At 42.3% G+C, this 14281-nt stretch overlaps 1 protein-coding gene across 4 annotated transcripts in view; it reads left to right on the top strand.

Moving 5' to 3' along the window:
- The window catches only part of SLC25A13 (solute carrier family 25 member 13), a 98905-nt gene extending 86361 nt beyond the window's left edge, over positions 1-12544 (top strand). For all 4 annotated transcript variants that reach the window (XM_059481044.1, XM_059481051.1, XM_059481059.1 and 1 more), the window contains exons 15-18: positions 6324-6462; positions 10144-10302; positions 10383-10473; positions 11334-12544. In XM_059481044.1, the coding sequence (XP_059337027.1) occupies positions 6324-6462; positions 10144-10302; positions 10383-10473; positions 11334-11523 (579 nt within the window). In that variant the 3' untranslated portion in view covers positions 11524-12544. The remainder of the gene's footprint in view (positions 1-6323; positions 6463-10143; positions 10303-10382; positions 10474-11333) is intronic.
- The last annotated feature ends 1737 nt before the right edge of the window (positions 12545-14281 follow it).

Raw genomic sequence — 14281 nt, 5'->3', positions numbered from 1 at the left:
AGAGTAGTTTTCTTTCCCTGCACTCTCCTTTAAGTGAGCAATAAGGTCTCTCCCTGGCCTGCTTTTCTCAGAGTTGAGTGCACTGAGTTCCTCTTTTATCTGCCATGGACTACACAACTGGCTTGATGGCCCCACACTGGACTCACTCCTGCATGAAAACATCTTTCTTGTATGGGAGAGACCAGAACTGGACACAAGGCTCCAGATGTGGTCTCAGCAGTGCTGAATGGAGGGCAACAATCACTTCCCTTGAGCTCTTGCTACTGTAGCCCAGGGTGCCACTGGCTGACTTCCCTGCAAAGAGGCATTGCTGACCCACACTCAACTTGGGCACAGCATCCTCCAGTCTTTTTCTCCAAAGATGCTTCCGGCCTGTATCCATCCTATGAAGTTATCTCTGAACAGCAGCCTCTCACTACAGCACACTATTTCCCCAGTTCAGCATCATCTGATGAGACTGCAGCTCATGTTCCACTGGTTTAGCTTTGGGATATGATGACAAACCATTTCAAAAGCCAGGCTTTTAGTCAAGGTGTACAATATCCATTGCTGTCCCCTGATCCACAGGTCTGGCAAACTGGTTGGTCAGCTGTGATTTGGTAAATCCAAATTAGTTGCTCCCAGTATCTCCTTTGCTCTTCATATGCTTGGAAATGTCTTCCAGGGACATTTGCATTATAAACCTCCCAGGAACAGAGGTGTGCCCAGACATCTTGTAGTTTCCCAGAACTTCCTTCTTACTCTTCAAGATAGGTTTGATGTTTATCTGTTCTAGTTACCAGAACCCCCTTGTCTGACTTGATCTTTTGAAGGTAGTAACAAACTCACAAGGTCATCAGCCAGCTGTCCCAGCACCATGGAGGTTTCTGTTCTGGTCTCAGGGTTGTGCATGTGCTCCAGGTGCCCTGTCTGCACGTAATGCAGACTTTTATGGTAAACTTGTGGAGCTGAGGGGCTTAGGGACAGATTTTACTCGTAAAAAGCAAGACAAAGGTAATTCTCTGCTTTTTCCATGTATTTTGTCACTAGGTTTCCTGCCCCCATTGTGCACCAGCCTCACAATTTATTTAGTTGCTTTTTTGCTGCTGATGTGCTTACAGAAACCTTTTTTACTCCCCCTTCACATCCCTTACTAGATCGATCTCCAGCTGATCCTTAGCTTTTCTGTCTCAATTGCTGCACCCCCAAGCAGTGGTTCTGTATATCCTGGGTAGCCCATACCCACCTCTGCTTCCCTTTCTCTTCCTTCCTCACCAAAGAACTAAAGCACAGTAGGTCTGGGATCATAATAAGTGCAACAATTTACCATCAGTGCTTCCTCCCAGACTCCCTGTGCCTTCACTGGGTGGTCAGATATTAGCCATTCTGTAATGATATGCAGCTTAGAAATAAAATGCATGTTAATTCCAGCAATAAAAAGATTTGACACATACAGCTTGTTAAGCTGATGGCTGGATTGAACCCCTGTAGTTCCTTAAAGCTAGAAAGCAAATATTTTTTTCTGTCTTTGTCTAAAATTCTGAACTACTTGTATAAATAAGTATTTTAAAACACTGTACTTCTCAAAATCCAGATGCTGCTTTGGGGAGGTACATAACAGCACTTTTGCAGAGGGAATTTATTTCCTCTATTTGTGTTTCTTTCTCCCAGTAATCTTTACTGTGAAAGCACCAGGGCATTGAAGCTTGTGACTAGTAAATTCTTTAGCTAAAGATACTCTGTAGGTGACAACTATTCTTAAAAATATAGAGATGACATATTGCAGTCAGGGAAAATATCACTTAAATTAATGCAAATTGTCATTTGTGTTGGCAGAAATGGCAAAGGATACTTTTCTGGTTTTTGATATTTTTAATAGATTTTATTTAATTCCTAGTCACAACTGAATATTGAAGTAATCATCCAAGATTAGATAATACATTTTCTGTCTTCTGCCTGTTTTACAACTTAATATGAATAAAGTCCCGTTAAAGTCAGTTGAATTTATATTCTATTGGGTTTGAAAGACATCTTTAAAGTGTCCATGTAAATAAACACTATAAGTATACCTACTTATTTTGTACATCACAAAAACTCATATCCATGTAATATCTGCCACAGAATGTTTAATAAAATATTACTCCTCTTATACATAATCATTCTGAATAAAGCTTTACAGCATAACAGACAGTGCCACTTCATAATTTTGCACAACAAAGTTATTCTGTATCCCAGGAAGACAGTAAATAATAGAGTGGTAAATGAGTCTTCAAGGAAAAGGTACATTGGTTGTGGTAATGTTTATTTTTATAATTGCTACAAGGTATTTAGCTCAAATTTGTGCTTTGGCTGATACTGCCAACACAGTTTTCATTTTCAAAACTAGTCAGAAAAGCTTCCAAAAGTCTCTTTTTCCCCTTCCTCTCCTTTCCCCCCAAATGCTTCATAAACAAGCTTCTGGTGTGTTGACCTGGAAAGTGTAATCTCAAGTGACAGGATGTATACCAAGCTCTCACCTGGTTCCTTTGATAACAGCTGAGCTATTTCATGTTCTGAAGCTGAGGGTTTACAGCAGGATGATAAACATATGAAGACTGTAGTAAAAGTTTTGAGTTACATTTTGCATCCACCATGCCTATTTGTGACTGTTCTCATATGTAAGAACCTGCTTTTCAGAAATTTCCTTTCAAATTAACCCAAAAAACGCCCTTCCAACTAAAACTGCTATATTTTTTTTTCCTGCAAAGTGAATTCAAATTGCTGGTAGAGCATTTGAAATCGACATTTTATTCCTCTAATGTGATGTTCTACATGAATTTCATAGTTTGGTTGGTATAAATATATGTGAATGAAAACCTATAGTAGCTTTTAAGGCAATGCCATTTTACAGTGGGGGAAAAATGCAGCCCCTGAAAGCAAATACCAGTAATATTTGACTGACTGCTACAAAACCTGTTAGGTGCTGTTAGGGCTCCGATTCCAAAGGGTTAAATCTGTAGTAAAACCCAAGAAGAATGCAAAATGATCAAAAAATGACATGCTGCCTATTGTTTGTAGCTATAGGATCAAAATAACAATTATACATGCCAAATAAATTCTAAACCTGTAAAAGAGAAAAAGAGGGGGTGGCTGTAAGTACAGGTGCCAGAAGCATTAAATAACTCTCGCAGACAAGGTGCACCACTGTTGTCTTGAATGCTGCTGGGTTCCCCCAGTCTGGCATTTTTCCCCCTGCACTAGACAATGTGCATTCACTGCAGGAGACTAGGCTAAGCCTGCGTCTCCCAGACCTGCCGGCTCCTTCTGCCCAACCCGACACAGAGGTGCCTTTGTCAGTATAATTACCCTCCCCTTGTAGTAGAAATAGTTTGTTTAGAGCCTTATTTGCAGGTAGAGCTGGTATAAGCAGGAATTAGCATGTTAAAGAACCTGCCCCAGCACCGACTTGGGTTTATTTATCCAAATCTTTGACAATCAGGGTTTTTTTTCCTCCGTTGGTTTATTCAGTGAGATACTATCCGAGATTAGGAGCTTTAAGGTTATTAAAGAGATTGAAGATGGGAGCCAAGTGGCTGTTGTGCGAGGAAGGCGCACGTCCCGGTGTGTAGGAGCTCCCAACAATTTCATGCCTGGCAGGTCCGCACCTTGGCCGCCAGAATAAACTCGGGTGGATGCTCCTTGCTGCTTTCTGGGGATTGATTAAAACTCCCTTTGGCTTTCAGCACGTTGTCCACATCAAAAAGGTGCGAGAAGTAAAATAAATGTTTCTTTTGCTTTTCAAGATACTGTGGCCAATCTCTCTAAGCCTTCCTAATTGGCCTAGGCTGGTTGCGGATGATTAACTTGAAGTTAAATGGGGCCTGCTTTTAAACATGCTTTCCCAGACTTTAAACGGAACGATGGGGGGAAACTTTAGACTGTTGCAATGCTGGACCAGAGCCAAGCCTGGTTATTATTAAAGTGGATCCAAGTTTTGATCCAGGTTTTGTTTACACTGAGCCAGCTAAGTTGATGGACATCCTTCCCTCTCTGCATACCTGAATGTATATTATTAGAGATATTAACAATATGCCACTTCTGCCCTGTGAAAAAGAGCCTGTTAATGAAGGGGGAGGAATATTAGCAGCTCAGGTTGAACTGAGAGTTGCTTGCATTTGGACTTTCTATATCAGTATACTTCAGGGTATGCGAAAAATGCAGAGGAAAAAAAATGTGTGCAGTGTTTAATGACATTGCAAAGAAAATAAAAGTAATGTGCCCTGAGGGCAAAGGCAGTGAGGAGATTTGCTCCAAGGAAATGCATGCTCTAAAAATAAATCTTTGAAGAAACCATGTCAGTCTGTGAATGTTTCAGTAGTGAGTCTCATAATTTTTCTATGAAGTAAATACTGTGCAGACATTTGATCCTTAAAATGTTGGGGTTTTTCATGCAGAAGTTGGTAAAACCCTGGTCTTGTCTATGTGAAGATTAAAGGTAGATTGTTCAACAAGCTTCTGTTGGGCTAGAGAGTCCAGAATCCTGGTCCCTGTTGAGTATAGAACATTCACCTTCTCTGTGTCCTCAAGGTACGGCATAAGGGGCAGAGCAGGACCAACCCAGTGCTTTTGGAGTTCCTTTGTGGCATTTTCTGAGTGTCTCTATAAAGGCTCAACAAGAACCAGCGATGGGCAGCGTAAATCAGACATCTAGCTGAGTGAGAAGCCAGAGGGTCTGAACTGCAGGAGTCATTAACCTCCAAAGGGAGTGTCAGGGGAAGTGGTCAGTGCTTAGTCTGAAACATCAAGAAATAAGCCGAGAAAGTGTGGTGGGAAGCACTGGAGGCTGGAGCAGAACCTGTTGTGCTCCCTGTGTTCAGTAGCTGAGCCTGTGACACACAGAAAGTCTGACTACAACATCTAATGGCTTTTTAACATAAATCCTTATTTTTTCAGAAGCAGTCTCTGACTGCAAACTGCACTTATTAGAGTCCCCTGAGAAGTAGCTTTCAGGACTTGGTTATCTTGTCACACATCCTGCTGCCTTCGCCTGCCTTGCCTCCTGGAAAGGCATCTTCATGGCTTTTCTGACACCTTGCAGCTCTTTTGTCTTTGATAACCACTATCTAACTTGGATAAGTGCTATATTTTAACTGGTATTATAATACAAGCTAAGCTTACAGATGTGTCCAGGCATATCATTAGATGTAATTAAATTATGTGGATATTAACATGTCCTCTGTGAAATGTCTGGCACTGAGCCATGTGCTCCTAGACCTGTGAACAAGAGAAGTGCAGTAACAAGGGCACCCCCCGAGGGTTTGTGGATGAACCTCAAGCAGTTTCACCAGGTCTCCACCCTTGCTTCAAAGAGAAGAGGCTTAGGCTCATCCATGAACCATTTCTTTCTCAAGCTTGAAAGATTTTACCCATTTTCCCAAGCCACCTCTTGTTTGTGCTTTCCTCCTGGTCATAGTCCTGGCAGGCTCTGCTCTCCTGTGGATCTCCATTCTGAGGAAAGGCAGACTACAAATCCCTTTTGCTGTTGGGCCATGAATACTATTTGGTATTTTATTTTGGTTGGCATTCCCTAGTGGCCTTTTTTGCTTTCCCCCCTGCTTGAAAAACATTTGATTGCTTGCTTCTGCCCCAAAAATTTCCTTTCCTGTTTGCTTCCCTCTTGGATTTTAAACCAGCTGTATTGCTGGTAACTTTATTGGCTGGTTGTGCTACTTCCACAAATTGATAGCAAGGCAAATTTAAGAGATGAAAGTTATTGAAACAAACTGTATCCCAGATAACTTGTACTTAAAAATTCACAAGTATGTAATGCAGTTACTTTTCTGCAAAAAGACTTGCTGTTAATTCCCCTATTCCCTCAATATATGTTGCATTATCAATTATAGTGCCTGTATAGAGGTATGGACTGGGCACTGTTTCCCATGGAGTATTAATCTAAAGTGGGAGTGAGAGGTGGCAGACCTATCCTGGGGCTCTGTTTCAAACAGTTTTTAAACTCTCACTACAGGTTCATGGCTACAAGGTCAACTACTTAAAGCCCTCCAAAGGTGTTTTTAGAGTTTACTCAAACACTTGGTATTGTCTCCATTTACAGTACCTCAGAGTGAGGGAGAAGAAGTGGATAAGATACATACAATGACAGAAATTACTGAACCAAGAAAAAACACAGAGACACTCCTCAGCAGGATGAAACACATGAATCTCTCAAAATTTTGAGGGAGAAACTGCTTTTTCTGTAAGCCCTTTGCAGCAAACTGAAAAAATACAAAGTTGCTCTGTTCTCTGATATTCATGGTTCATCAAGGTAAATTTGCTCATTCTCAAAACCTGTTCTCTTTTTCAAACAGGGTGCTAAGGCTTGTTTTTTGCGTGACATCCCCTTCTCTGCCATTTACTTCCCCTGTTACGCTCATCTGAAAGCTTCATTTACAAATGAAGATGGGAGGGTTAGCCCTGGAAATCTGCTCTTGGCTGGATCAATAGCTGGTAAGTGCCCAGATTTCTTTTTTCATGGCTCTATATTGCTCTGGCAGCACAGTAGTTATGGCAGTGACAACAATAACAAAAAATGCTCAAAAGGACTGTATGCAGCAATACTGTGTTTTGCAGCCTTATTACAAAAACAACAAAGTTACTGTGCTGTAGAGTGAGTTGAAGATACTGTAAGTTCCTGGTATAATCATAACCTTCAGAAAGCAAAAGAAAGGGATAATAAAGTTTTTTGCTGGTTTTTTTTCTTAAATAATTTATCATCATTCCTTGTGAAGTTTCTGTGCTGGTTTTGGCTGTGTCTTGCTGTCAGGTAATGTTTTGCTGTAATTATTTATAAACACAACCATGGCATTAATAAAATTCCTTATGATTGAGTGAATCTTGAATTTTGGTATATGTAGTCCAGAAGCCACACTGGAAGTACAGCTCTCCAAACACAATGATACAACAGGTGACAAAATGATGACAGTATTTGCTACCCTCAGTATCCCATTGAAGTTACCTGGCTTCCTGAGGATTTTACCTTTATCATTTTTTTAAATATTAAACAAAGCAGAAGATCTTGAGAACATTTGCTGCAGTGCCACAGGTTGCTAATTCCTGTGATATACCCAGATATAATAGAGATGTGGAGTGTGGTCTTGAGCACTTGGTTGTTTTAGTCTGCTGCATAGAGACAGAAGAGCCCAAACATGCTTAGCTTCTCACAGATGAATTTAGCTTGAGTGTGCCAGAGCCTAAGGGAGAAGACAGAGGCTCTGTAAGCCTGAGCTTGCCCTTGTCTGCTGCATGGCTGCTCCCTCCACAGCTTCTACACCCACAGGGGGCCACCACTTGGTAGCTGTCTGCTGGAGGGGGCAGCTTGAGAGTTCCACGGTTTCCCACCTAGGAAACAAACAGGCTTGCAAATTTGTGCAGCAGGACCTATAGAGGAGTGTGTAGCAAGCAGGGGGGCTCAGATCAGCTGGTATCTGATTATTGGGGGCTGCTTGGTCTGTCCAGCAGCTTCCTTCTCCAGCATGGCCTCTGGCAGACTGCTGTGACCTACCAGCTGAGAAAAATGATGGAATGGTGTGAATCCAGTACAGACAGGTGGTTTAGCAATGTTTTCTCATTTAATTTTAAGCTTTGTCCTCTCTGAGAAAACTTCCTGGTCAAAATTATACACAGGGCTGTGTCTATTTGAGAGCAAGGCCCTTTTATGGCCAGTATCTGGTCTTGGAGAGCAGCTAAGCTTGGTTGGTTTGTCATGTTGAAGCATATTGATCCCTATTCAGCAGCTCACAGCCCAAAGGAATTGAGCTGGCACTAGCAAAGCCAGCTGTGTTCCAGTGACTGCTGCTCAAAATCCCCTTGTCCTCTCCCCTACCCCACCCCATTCCAAAGCCAGGCTCCAAACCCTCCAACAGGAGCTTTTACAGCCAGCTTATTTCTTACCCATTTTAAGGGAACAAAACAATTTTTGAACTTTAGATCGTATTTACAGACTTGAAACATAAGATGGCATTTTTAAGCAAAGTAATTTCTTAGGTTTTCCTATTTTTCTCTTTCTAGCCATTGTCAGGTGATTGCAGACTGAGATAACCGTCCCTTTGAAGTTCAGGCACAGAAGCAGTCTTTATTGTTGCTGATATGGCTCACCAATCTAGTTATAATGTGAATTTTATCCAGTGCTTCCTGTGAATCCCATCCTAGGTTAAGTCTCATGGGCAAATTACAGTGTTAGAGATACAACGTTCATCATACTGTTTATAAACCCAAGAAATTTGTTTTATTGTGTGTGCATGTAAAGAGTGATGGGGGTGCATGTGTCCACTGTTTTGCCAAAAGAACCTCAAGGGAAATACAGAACAAAACACCCACCAGTTCTGAAAAGCTGGCTTCAGTCTCTGGGTAATGTTTCTTCTCCAGCCAGGGATCTCACCTGGTCATCAGACTTCAGATGTGTGCCTGGGCTCTGGCTGCAGGTGGGAAACTCCCCCTTCCCACACACAGCCCATGCTGCTGGGATATTCCAGCTAGCCATACTCAGATGTGCATCTGTCTCCTTTGCCAGTGGGTGTTGCTTGTACTGTTACATCATCTTCCTCTCCATTGTGGCTGGGATCACAGCAACACGTGTGTCATCTACCTTGATCTGCTTCTGGTTTTCAGATGTCTCAACCTGTTGTGCTGTAGAATCATTCTGAGATTATTCTAATATCATCTGCAGGATCTCTCTTTAATTTACTCTTGTTAGTTACTGCCTCCTTAAAGTTCCTTCTCTTGCCCAAGCTCCTTTTGATTCTTGTCAGCTCCTGCTGGGCTATTTGTCACATTCTGATTGTAAGCTTCTCTTGGCAGCAATCTGTAACTTCGATTTGTCTGTAAATGCTTTTGTCCTGTACACATAGTTCCTAAAGAAAGGATTTTAAGTATCTCAAGTGCAAAATATCGTCAATAATATGGAGTGAGTGATAAGGAGATGGAAGTCAATGTGTAGTAAGCAGAACTGTTTCTGAGTAAGTTCTTTGGTTTTCATGAAAACACTGGTTGGCTTTTGAAGGACAAAAGTCCAACTTTAAATTGAAGACTCAAGCAATACCTTGGTGTGGGTAAAGCTAAGCAGAGAGGAATTTCAGTGTTTTTGGAGTTCAGAAACGTAGACCAGGTTTTAATGCTTACCTGCCAGACAGCCCATGCTTGCACTGAATGCATGCTCGGTGTATGAGTTATTTTGGGGGGACAAGGAGAGGAGGAGGAAATCTTTTGGTGATATTCACATGATTTGATCTCTTGGAGCAGTCTGCAGGAAGGGTGCTCTGGAGCTTGAGGCCAGACCATACTGGTTTGGATAAAATTTGTTACAGAATTATTGAGCTGGGGAAAAAAAAGGAAAGGAAATTTATGCATCTACATCTAACCAAGTTGGTTTGGAAGAGATGCAGAATGGAAAATTAATAAAACCATAAGAGACAGTGTCTTCTGGGTACAGTCTTGGTGCTTTTCTTTGCCTTTTTTTGTCTTTTTTTCCCCCCAATTCTAAACATGCCCCAAGTTTGGATAGGAATGATTTTAGAAATACCACCCATTGGTAATTTGGTATTTTTTACTTTTAGTTGATTATCTGCCAGGGTAAATTTAAATATTCCTCCACATATTGTGCTGAGGATGTCAGCTGTGGCTTTGCAGCTGAGCAGTCTGCCATTCCTAATGAGAAGAATGACCCTTTTTGTAAGCCTTAGCTCTCAAGTGATGCTGAGCATGCATGGCAGTACCTGGTTCTTGGTGAGATTGCTGTGTGAGGGGTGTCTGTGTGTCTGTGTTTCTGCCTGTGTACAGCACCGTGTACACCAGGATGCCAGGAACCACAGAGAGGAATGAAAAGGAAAGGGAAATATCAACCTTCCCTCCAAAAGCTTTGTGCTTATTAACTATGCAAGTTTCTGATTAGCACTGGAAACTCCAATCTGTGCCTCCCAGCTTGGCAGGAAGCACACGATATGGTTGTTCCTCTGGTAGAAGCTCTACAACAGCAACCTCTTGTTGCTTCTCCTTCCCAGGTTCTGCTTAAATCAAATGTGGCTGGATTCTCCTGATGTAAGGAGGAAAGACCTGCTTCCCTCTGGATAAACTAGGTGTGTAGTACATGTGCCAAGGCAGTGGTACTCACCTGATGACTTTTATGTTGTTCAGGTATGCCTGCAGCCTCTCTGGTCACCCCTGCAGACGTGATCAAAACAAGGCTCCAGGTGGCAGCCCGAGCAGGACAGACCACCTACAGCGGTGTTGTGGACTGTTTTGTCAAGATCCTGCGGGAAGAAGGCCCAAAGGCTCTCTGGAAAGGAGCAGGAGGTGTGTAAAAGAGCTTTGATTTTCAAGTGATTTCTGATTGTGGCATTTGTCTCTGAGGAACTCTCTTCTTTTCTTTCAAGCTCGCGTGTTTCGATCTTCTCCTCAGTTTGGTGTAACTCTGGTGACTTACGAGCTCCTGCAGAGATGGTTTTATGTGGACTTTGGAGGAGTGTAAGTATGTGATGTCTGAACATACCAGGGATCCTGAAGTTACCCTTGGTTCTGTTGGGTCTTGGTCCTCCTTGGAGTATCAGAGGCAGCAGCTTGCTAGGACATGTTGTAAAGGCTTTGTAAATATTATTTCAACTACATTTTACTGGTGGAGGTTGGGATGATATTCCAGTAGCTGTTTCATAGCAAGATATTACCATATTTTATATCACAGTTTCAAACAGGGGACCTATATTAGTGTAAACAGAGACAGTGGGAGGCTAAATAATGGGCTGGGGATGTAAATGCAGGAGAAATGTGATTCCTGCAAGGTCAGGATACACTCTGCTTCAGTCCTCATTGTTTGGTGGAGGAGCTGTGGCCCTGATTAGACAGGCATTTGACATCCAAAAAAATATATAGTTGTTACCAAGGTCAAAACAAATTTGTTGTCATTTCAGCTGTGCCTCCTGTCTTTGTTGACAATACAGGTGGATGTACATGTAGCTGTTTAACTTGATCCCAGAGCAGCTGCAGATTCTGTAGATCTTTGGGGACAGTGGTTTGAAAGCCACCACAAAAATTACTTAAACTCTGCTATGTTCCTGGATTAGTTGTGTGCTGTAGCAAAGAACCCCTGCCACCTCACAGCAGTTTTGATTAATGCACTGCAAATTTTACCTGGATTTGACTGTACTCAATCAACATGAAGGCGCCTAACTGTTCTGGAAGGTTCTAAAACAGGGCATTTCTCCTTACATTGCAGCATTTTAGTTACTTACAGGGAAATACACTCAGATGTCTCATTAAATTTATGGAGATTTTAATGAATACTGATTTTACTCTATGGAAGTTAATTTATTCTTTTTATTATTTTGCAGAAAACCAGCTGGATCAGAGACAGTTCCTAAATCTAGGATCACGCTCCCTGCTCCTAACCCTGATCATGTTGGTGGTTATAAATTGGCAGTTGCCACTTTTGCAGGGATTGAAAACAAGTTTGGACTTTACCTACCTCGATTTAAGCCATCGCCACCTACCTCAAAGGCCGCTGCAGCAGTAGGACCCTAAGTTTATTGCTGTAGGGTTTTTGTTATTAGTTGGGAAAGAGCCACTTTTCTAATTGGTTAATACTTTGTTCCTTTAGCTTCTCATCATATAAAAGATTAGCTTCATTTGAGTTTTAAGGTAATTTTCATCTTAAATGGAATCATTTGTCTTTGTGCTTCCGTAACCAGATCACTGTGAAATTCCTACCAGTTGTTTTAAGTTTGGGACCATGAATGTATTTGTCCACATCTGACATGTGCTTGTGTTGGGAAGACACTAATTTTGGGTTCTGTTTATTGGGGAGGGCTGGGTGAGAGCTGTGAACCAGATCATTTTACAGGCAATGCTCAGTTGCAGATTGCCAGAACAGATGTTACACATTGTCACTCAAATGGAAAACTCAGTAGATATCACGGTGCTCAAAGCAGAGTGATTTGAACTGTGCGTGTAAATTGGTTTGAAACTTGCTGCGTGTCTGTAGAGGTCAGCAAAGACATACCCGGTACCTAGGTCTGCCAGTAGAGCTTCAGCTTTGGAAACCACGCACAAGTTCTGTTTCTGGATTGTATTATGGAGCTTTTATGTGGAACATGTTTTTGTAATGGAAACCATGTTTATAAATGTTTAGCCGTTGTATTATGTTACTGGTATCAAAATGCTCAAAAGAAAGTGTTATTGTCCATAGTCTTTGCACTTTATGGCAGAACTTTTGGCATTCTACTACACATACAAGGAAATTTCATAACTGGGTGCCTATCTTGGGTTGCTGGTGTTTGGAATTCAGTTTGTATATGCACTTCTATAGTAAAACGCTGCTTGTTTAAATAACTGCAATAGAAAATTCATGCACTGTATCAATGGTACCTGCCTTAACTGCTGGCTTGTAATTGGCAAATAGGTGGTTTCAGATTCTTATTTACTTCATTGAGTCAAAAGAGATTAAAATAGTCTAAAATAAAAGATTTTACTTAATTTTTGGTGCCTTGCACAGTGTTTAGAAAATTCTGTATTTATGAAGATAGAAATAAACCTTTCAAACAGATGCACACATGGTATTCTGTTATGGAAATAGTGCCGTACATTGAATGTCTTGTTCAGCTTCAGTGATAAAGTCAGGTTAAGATGAAGCTAATGTTTGCATTTGTAGGCTATGAAAACACCTGCAGCTTGAGAACAAATTACTACAATGCTCCTGCCCAGAAAAGACATCTGTTGGTGGAGATGTCACTCAGGAAAGAAAGAGAAATGAGAAACTTTTTCCTCAGTCAGAAACGAGGATTGATGCTTTGATATTTTGATCTTTACTGTTGGGGGAAGGTTGTGGTTATGAAGAGCCTGATCACCTAGTCACTTGAAGGTCCTGTTGGGTGTCTTCCGTGATAACCTCTAAGATGAGGAATTTGGCTTTGCTTGTCTCTTGGAGTGGGAGGGGTGAGGGGTGGGTGCCTTCAACCTTGGCTGTAAACTGAGGGAATGCACAGATGCAGTGTCTCTGCAGAAGAATGACTTTGCTGTGCAGTATCACACTGTGCTGTAATTTGTGGGCATACTGAAGTGGAAATCACTCTGATTTTGTATTTGTGTTTGGGTCATCATGCAAATTATTCTCTTGGACTAATTTGTATTTTGAAGTTACTGGTGAAATGGAGCTCAGGGGTATGAGTAGCAGCACTTGTGTGTGAAGGTGAGGGGAGCAGATGATATTTACCTGCAGCTGCATCTTGGAGTCTGGCTAAACCACTGGGCTCTGACAGACAGCAGCTGCTTCCTCCCAGCCCTGTGTATCCGAGTCGCCCCAAACAACAGCTCCTCCATTTCAAAAATAGGGGGAAAAAAGCTCTCCCTTGTAATAACCCTTCAAAATTAACCATCAGGATTTTTGGTTAAAGCATGTCACAGAAGTAAAACATTCTCACTGGGCACTGCCTGTGCTTCACACATGAGATTTTAGGCTGTTTAAGAGCTGCTTTTATACTTCATCCCTCGTATTTACCTGATATACCCTATCAGGGGTTTCTGTGGAAAGTCAGCAGCTCTGGGAAGATGTCTGAGTGCAGAGCTGCACCTTCTCCCTGATCCAGGAGAGGAAATGCCTGGCCACTGGATGGGCTTGGTTGGCAGCTGCTTCCTCCTGGCTCATTCTGGAGAGGGACACCCAGGCTGCACCCACCAGAGCATGTTCCTCTGCTGCCTGACACTGAACCCCAGTGCTGCCAGGGCTTTGCAGCCAGGCACAAAGAGGAATTGGAGCTGGGTTATTGTAGGGCTTGCACAACTTCTTGGCTCCTGTGTTAAAGACCATTTGTTGCTTGGGTTCCACAAAACCAGTTTCTCTAGCTCCTGGTGCCCTCTCCTTCCCAGGCCTGGCAGTATATTTATGACTTTTTCTTTTTCCTGGGATGAAGGGCAGAGTTCCCATCCCAGGAACAAAGCTCAGGCACAGTTCTCCTATGGCAGATCCATCTCAGAAGGCCACAGCCTTCACCTTTGAGTAGGGCTGGACTGACACCCCCACCCATGGTGGCCTTTCCCTTTGCCATTAACTTTCCTGGAGGATTGTTCTCTCCTTCTGCCCACCTCTTCAGGGTCAGTAGACAGCAGAGATAGATGCAGAAATGTTGACGAGCCAGTGGCTGCTCTGTTAACGCGAAGCAGAGTTCAAAACATTCCAAATCGTGCTGCAGCTCTGCCCAGAGCTCTTGGGGAAGATCTGTGCCCACAGTCGGCTTCCTCCAGACACAAAAGGATGCATTCCTGCTCTGAAAAGCTTGGAGGCCAA

The sequence above is a fragment of the Ammospiza nelsoni genome, chromosome 1 (assembly GCF_027579445.1).
Source record: "Ammospiza nelsoni isolate bAmmNel1 chromosome 1, bAmmNel1.pri, whole genome shotgun sequence".
In the NCBI taxonomy this organism is placed as follows: domain Eukaryota; kingdom Metazoa; phylum Chordata; class Aves; order Passeriformes; family Passerellidae; genus Ammospiza; species Ammospiza nelsoni.
This window is presented reverse-complemented; position numbering and strand designations above follow the sequence as displayed.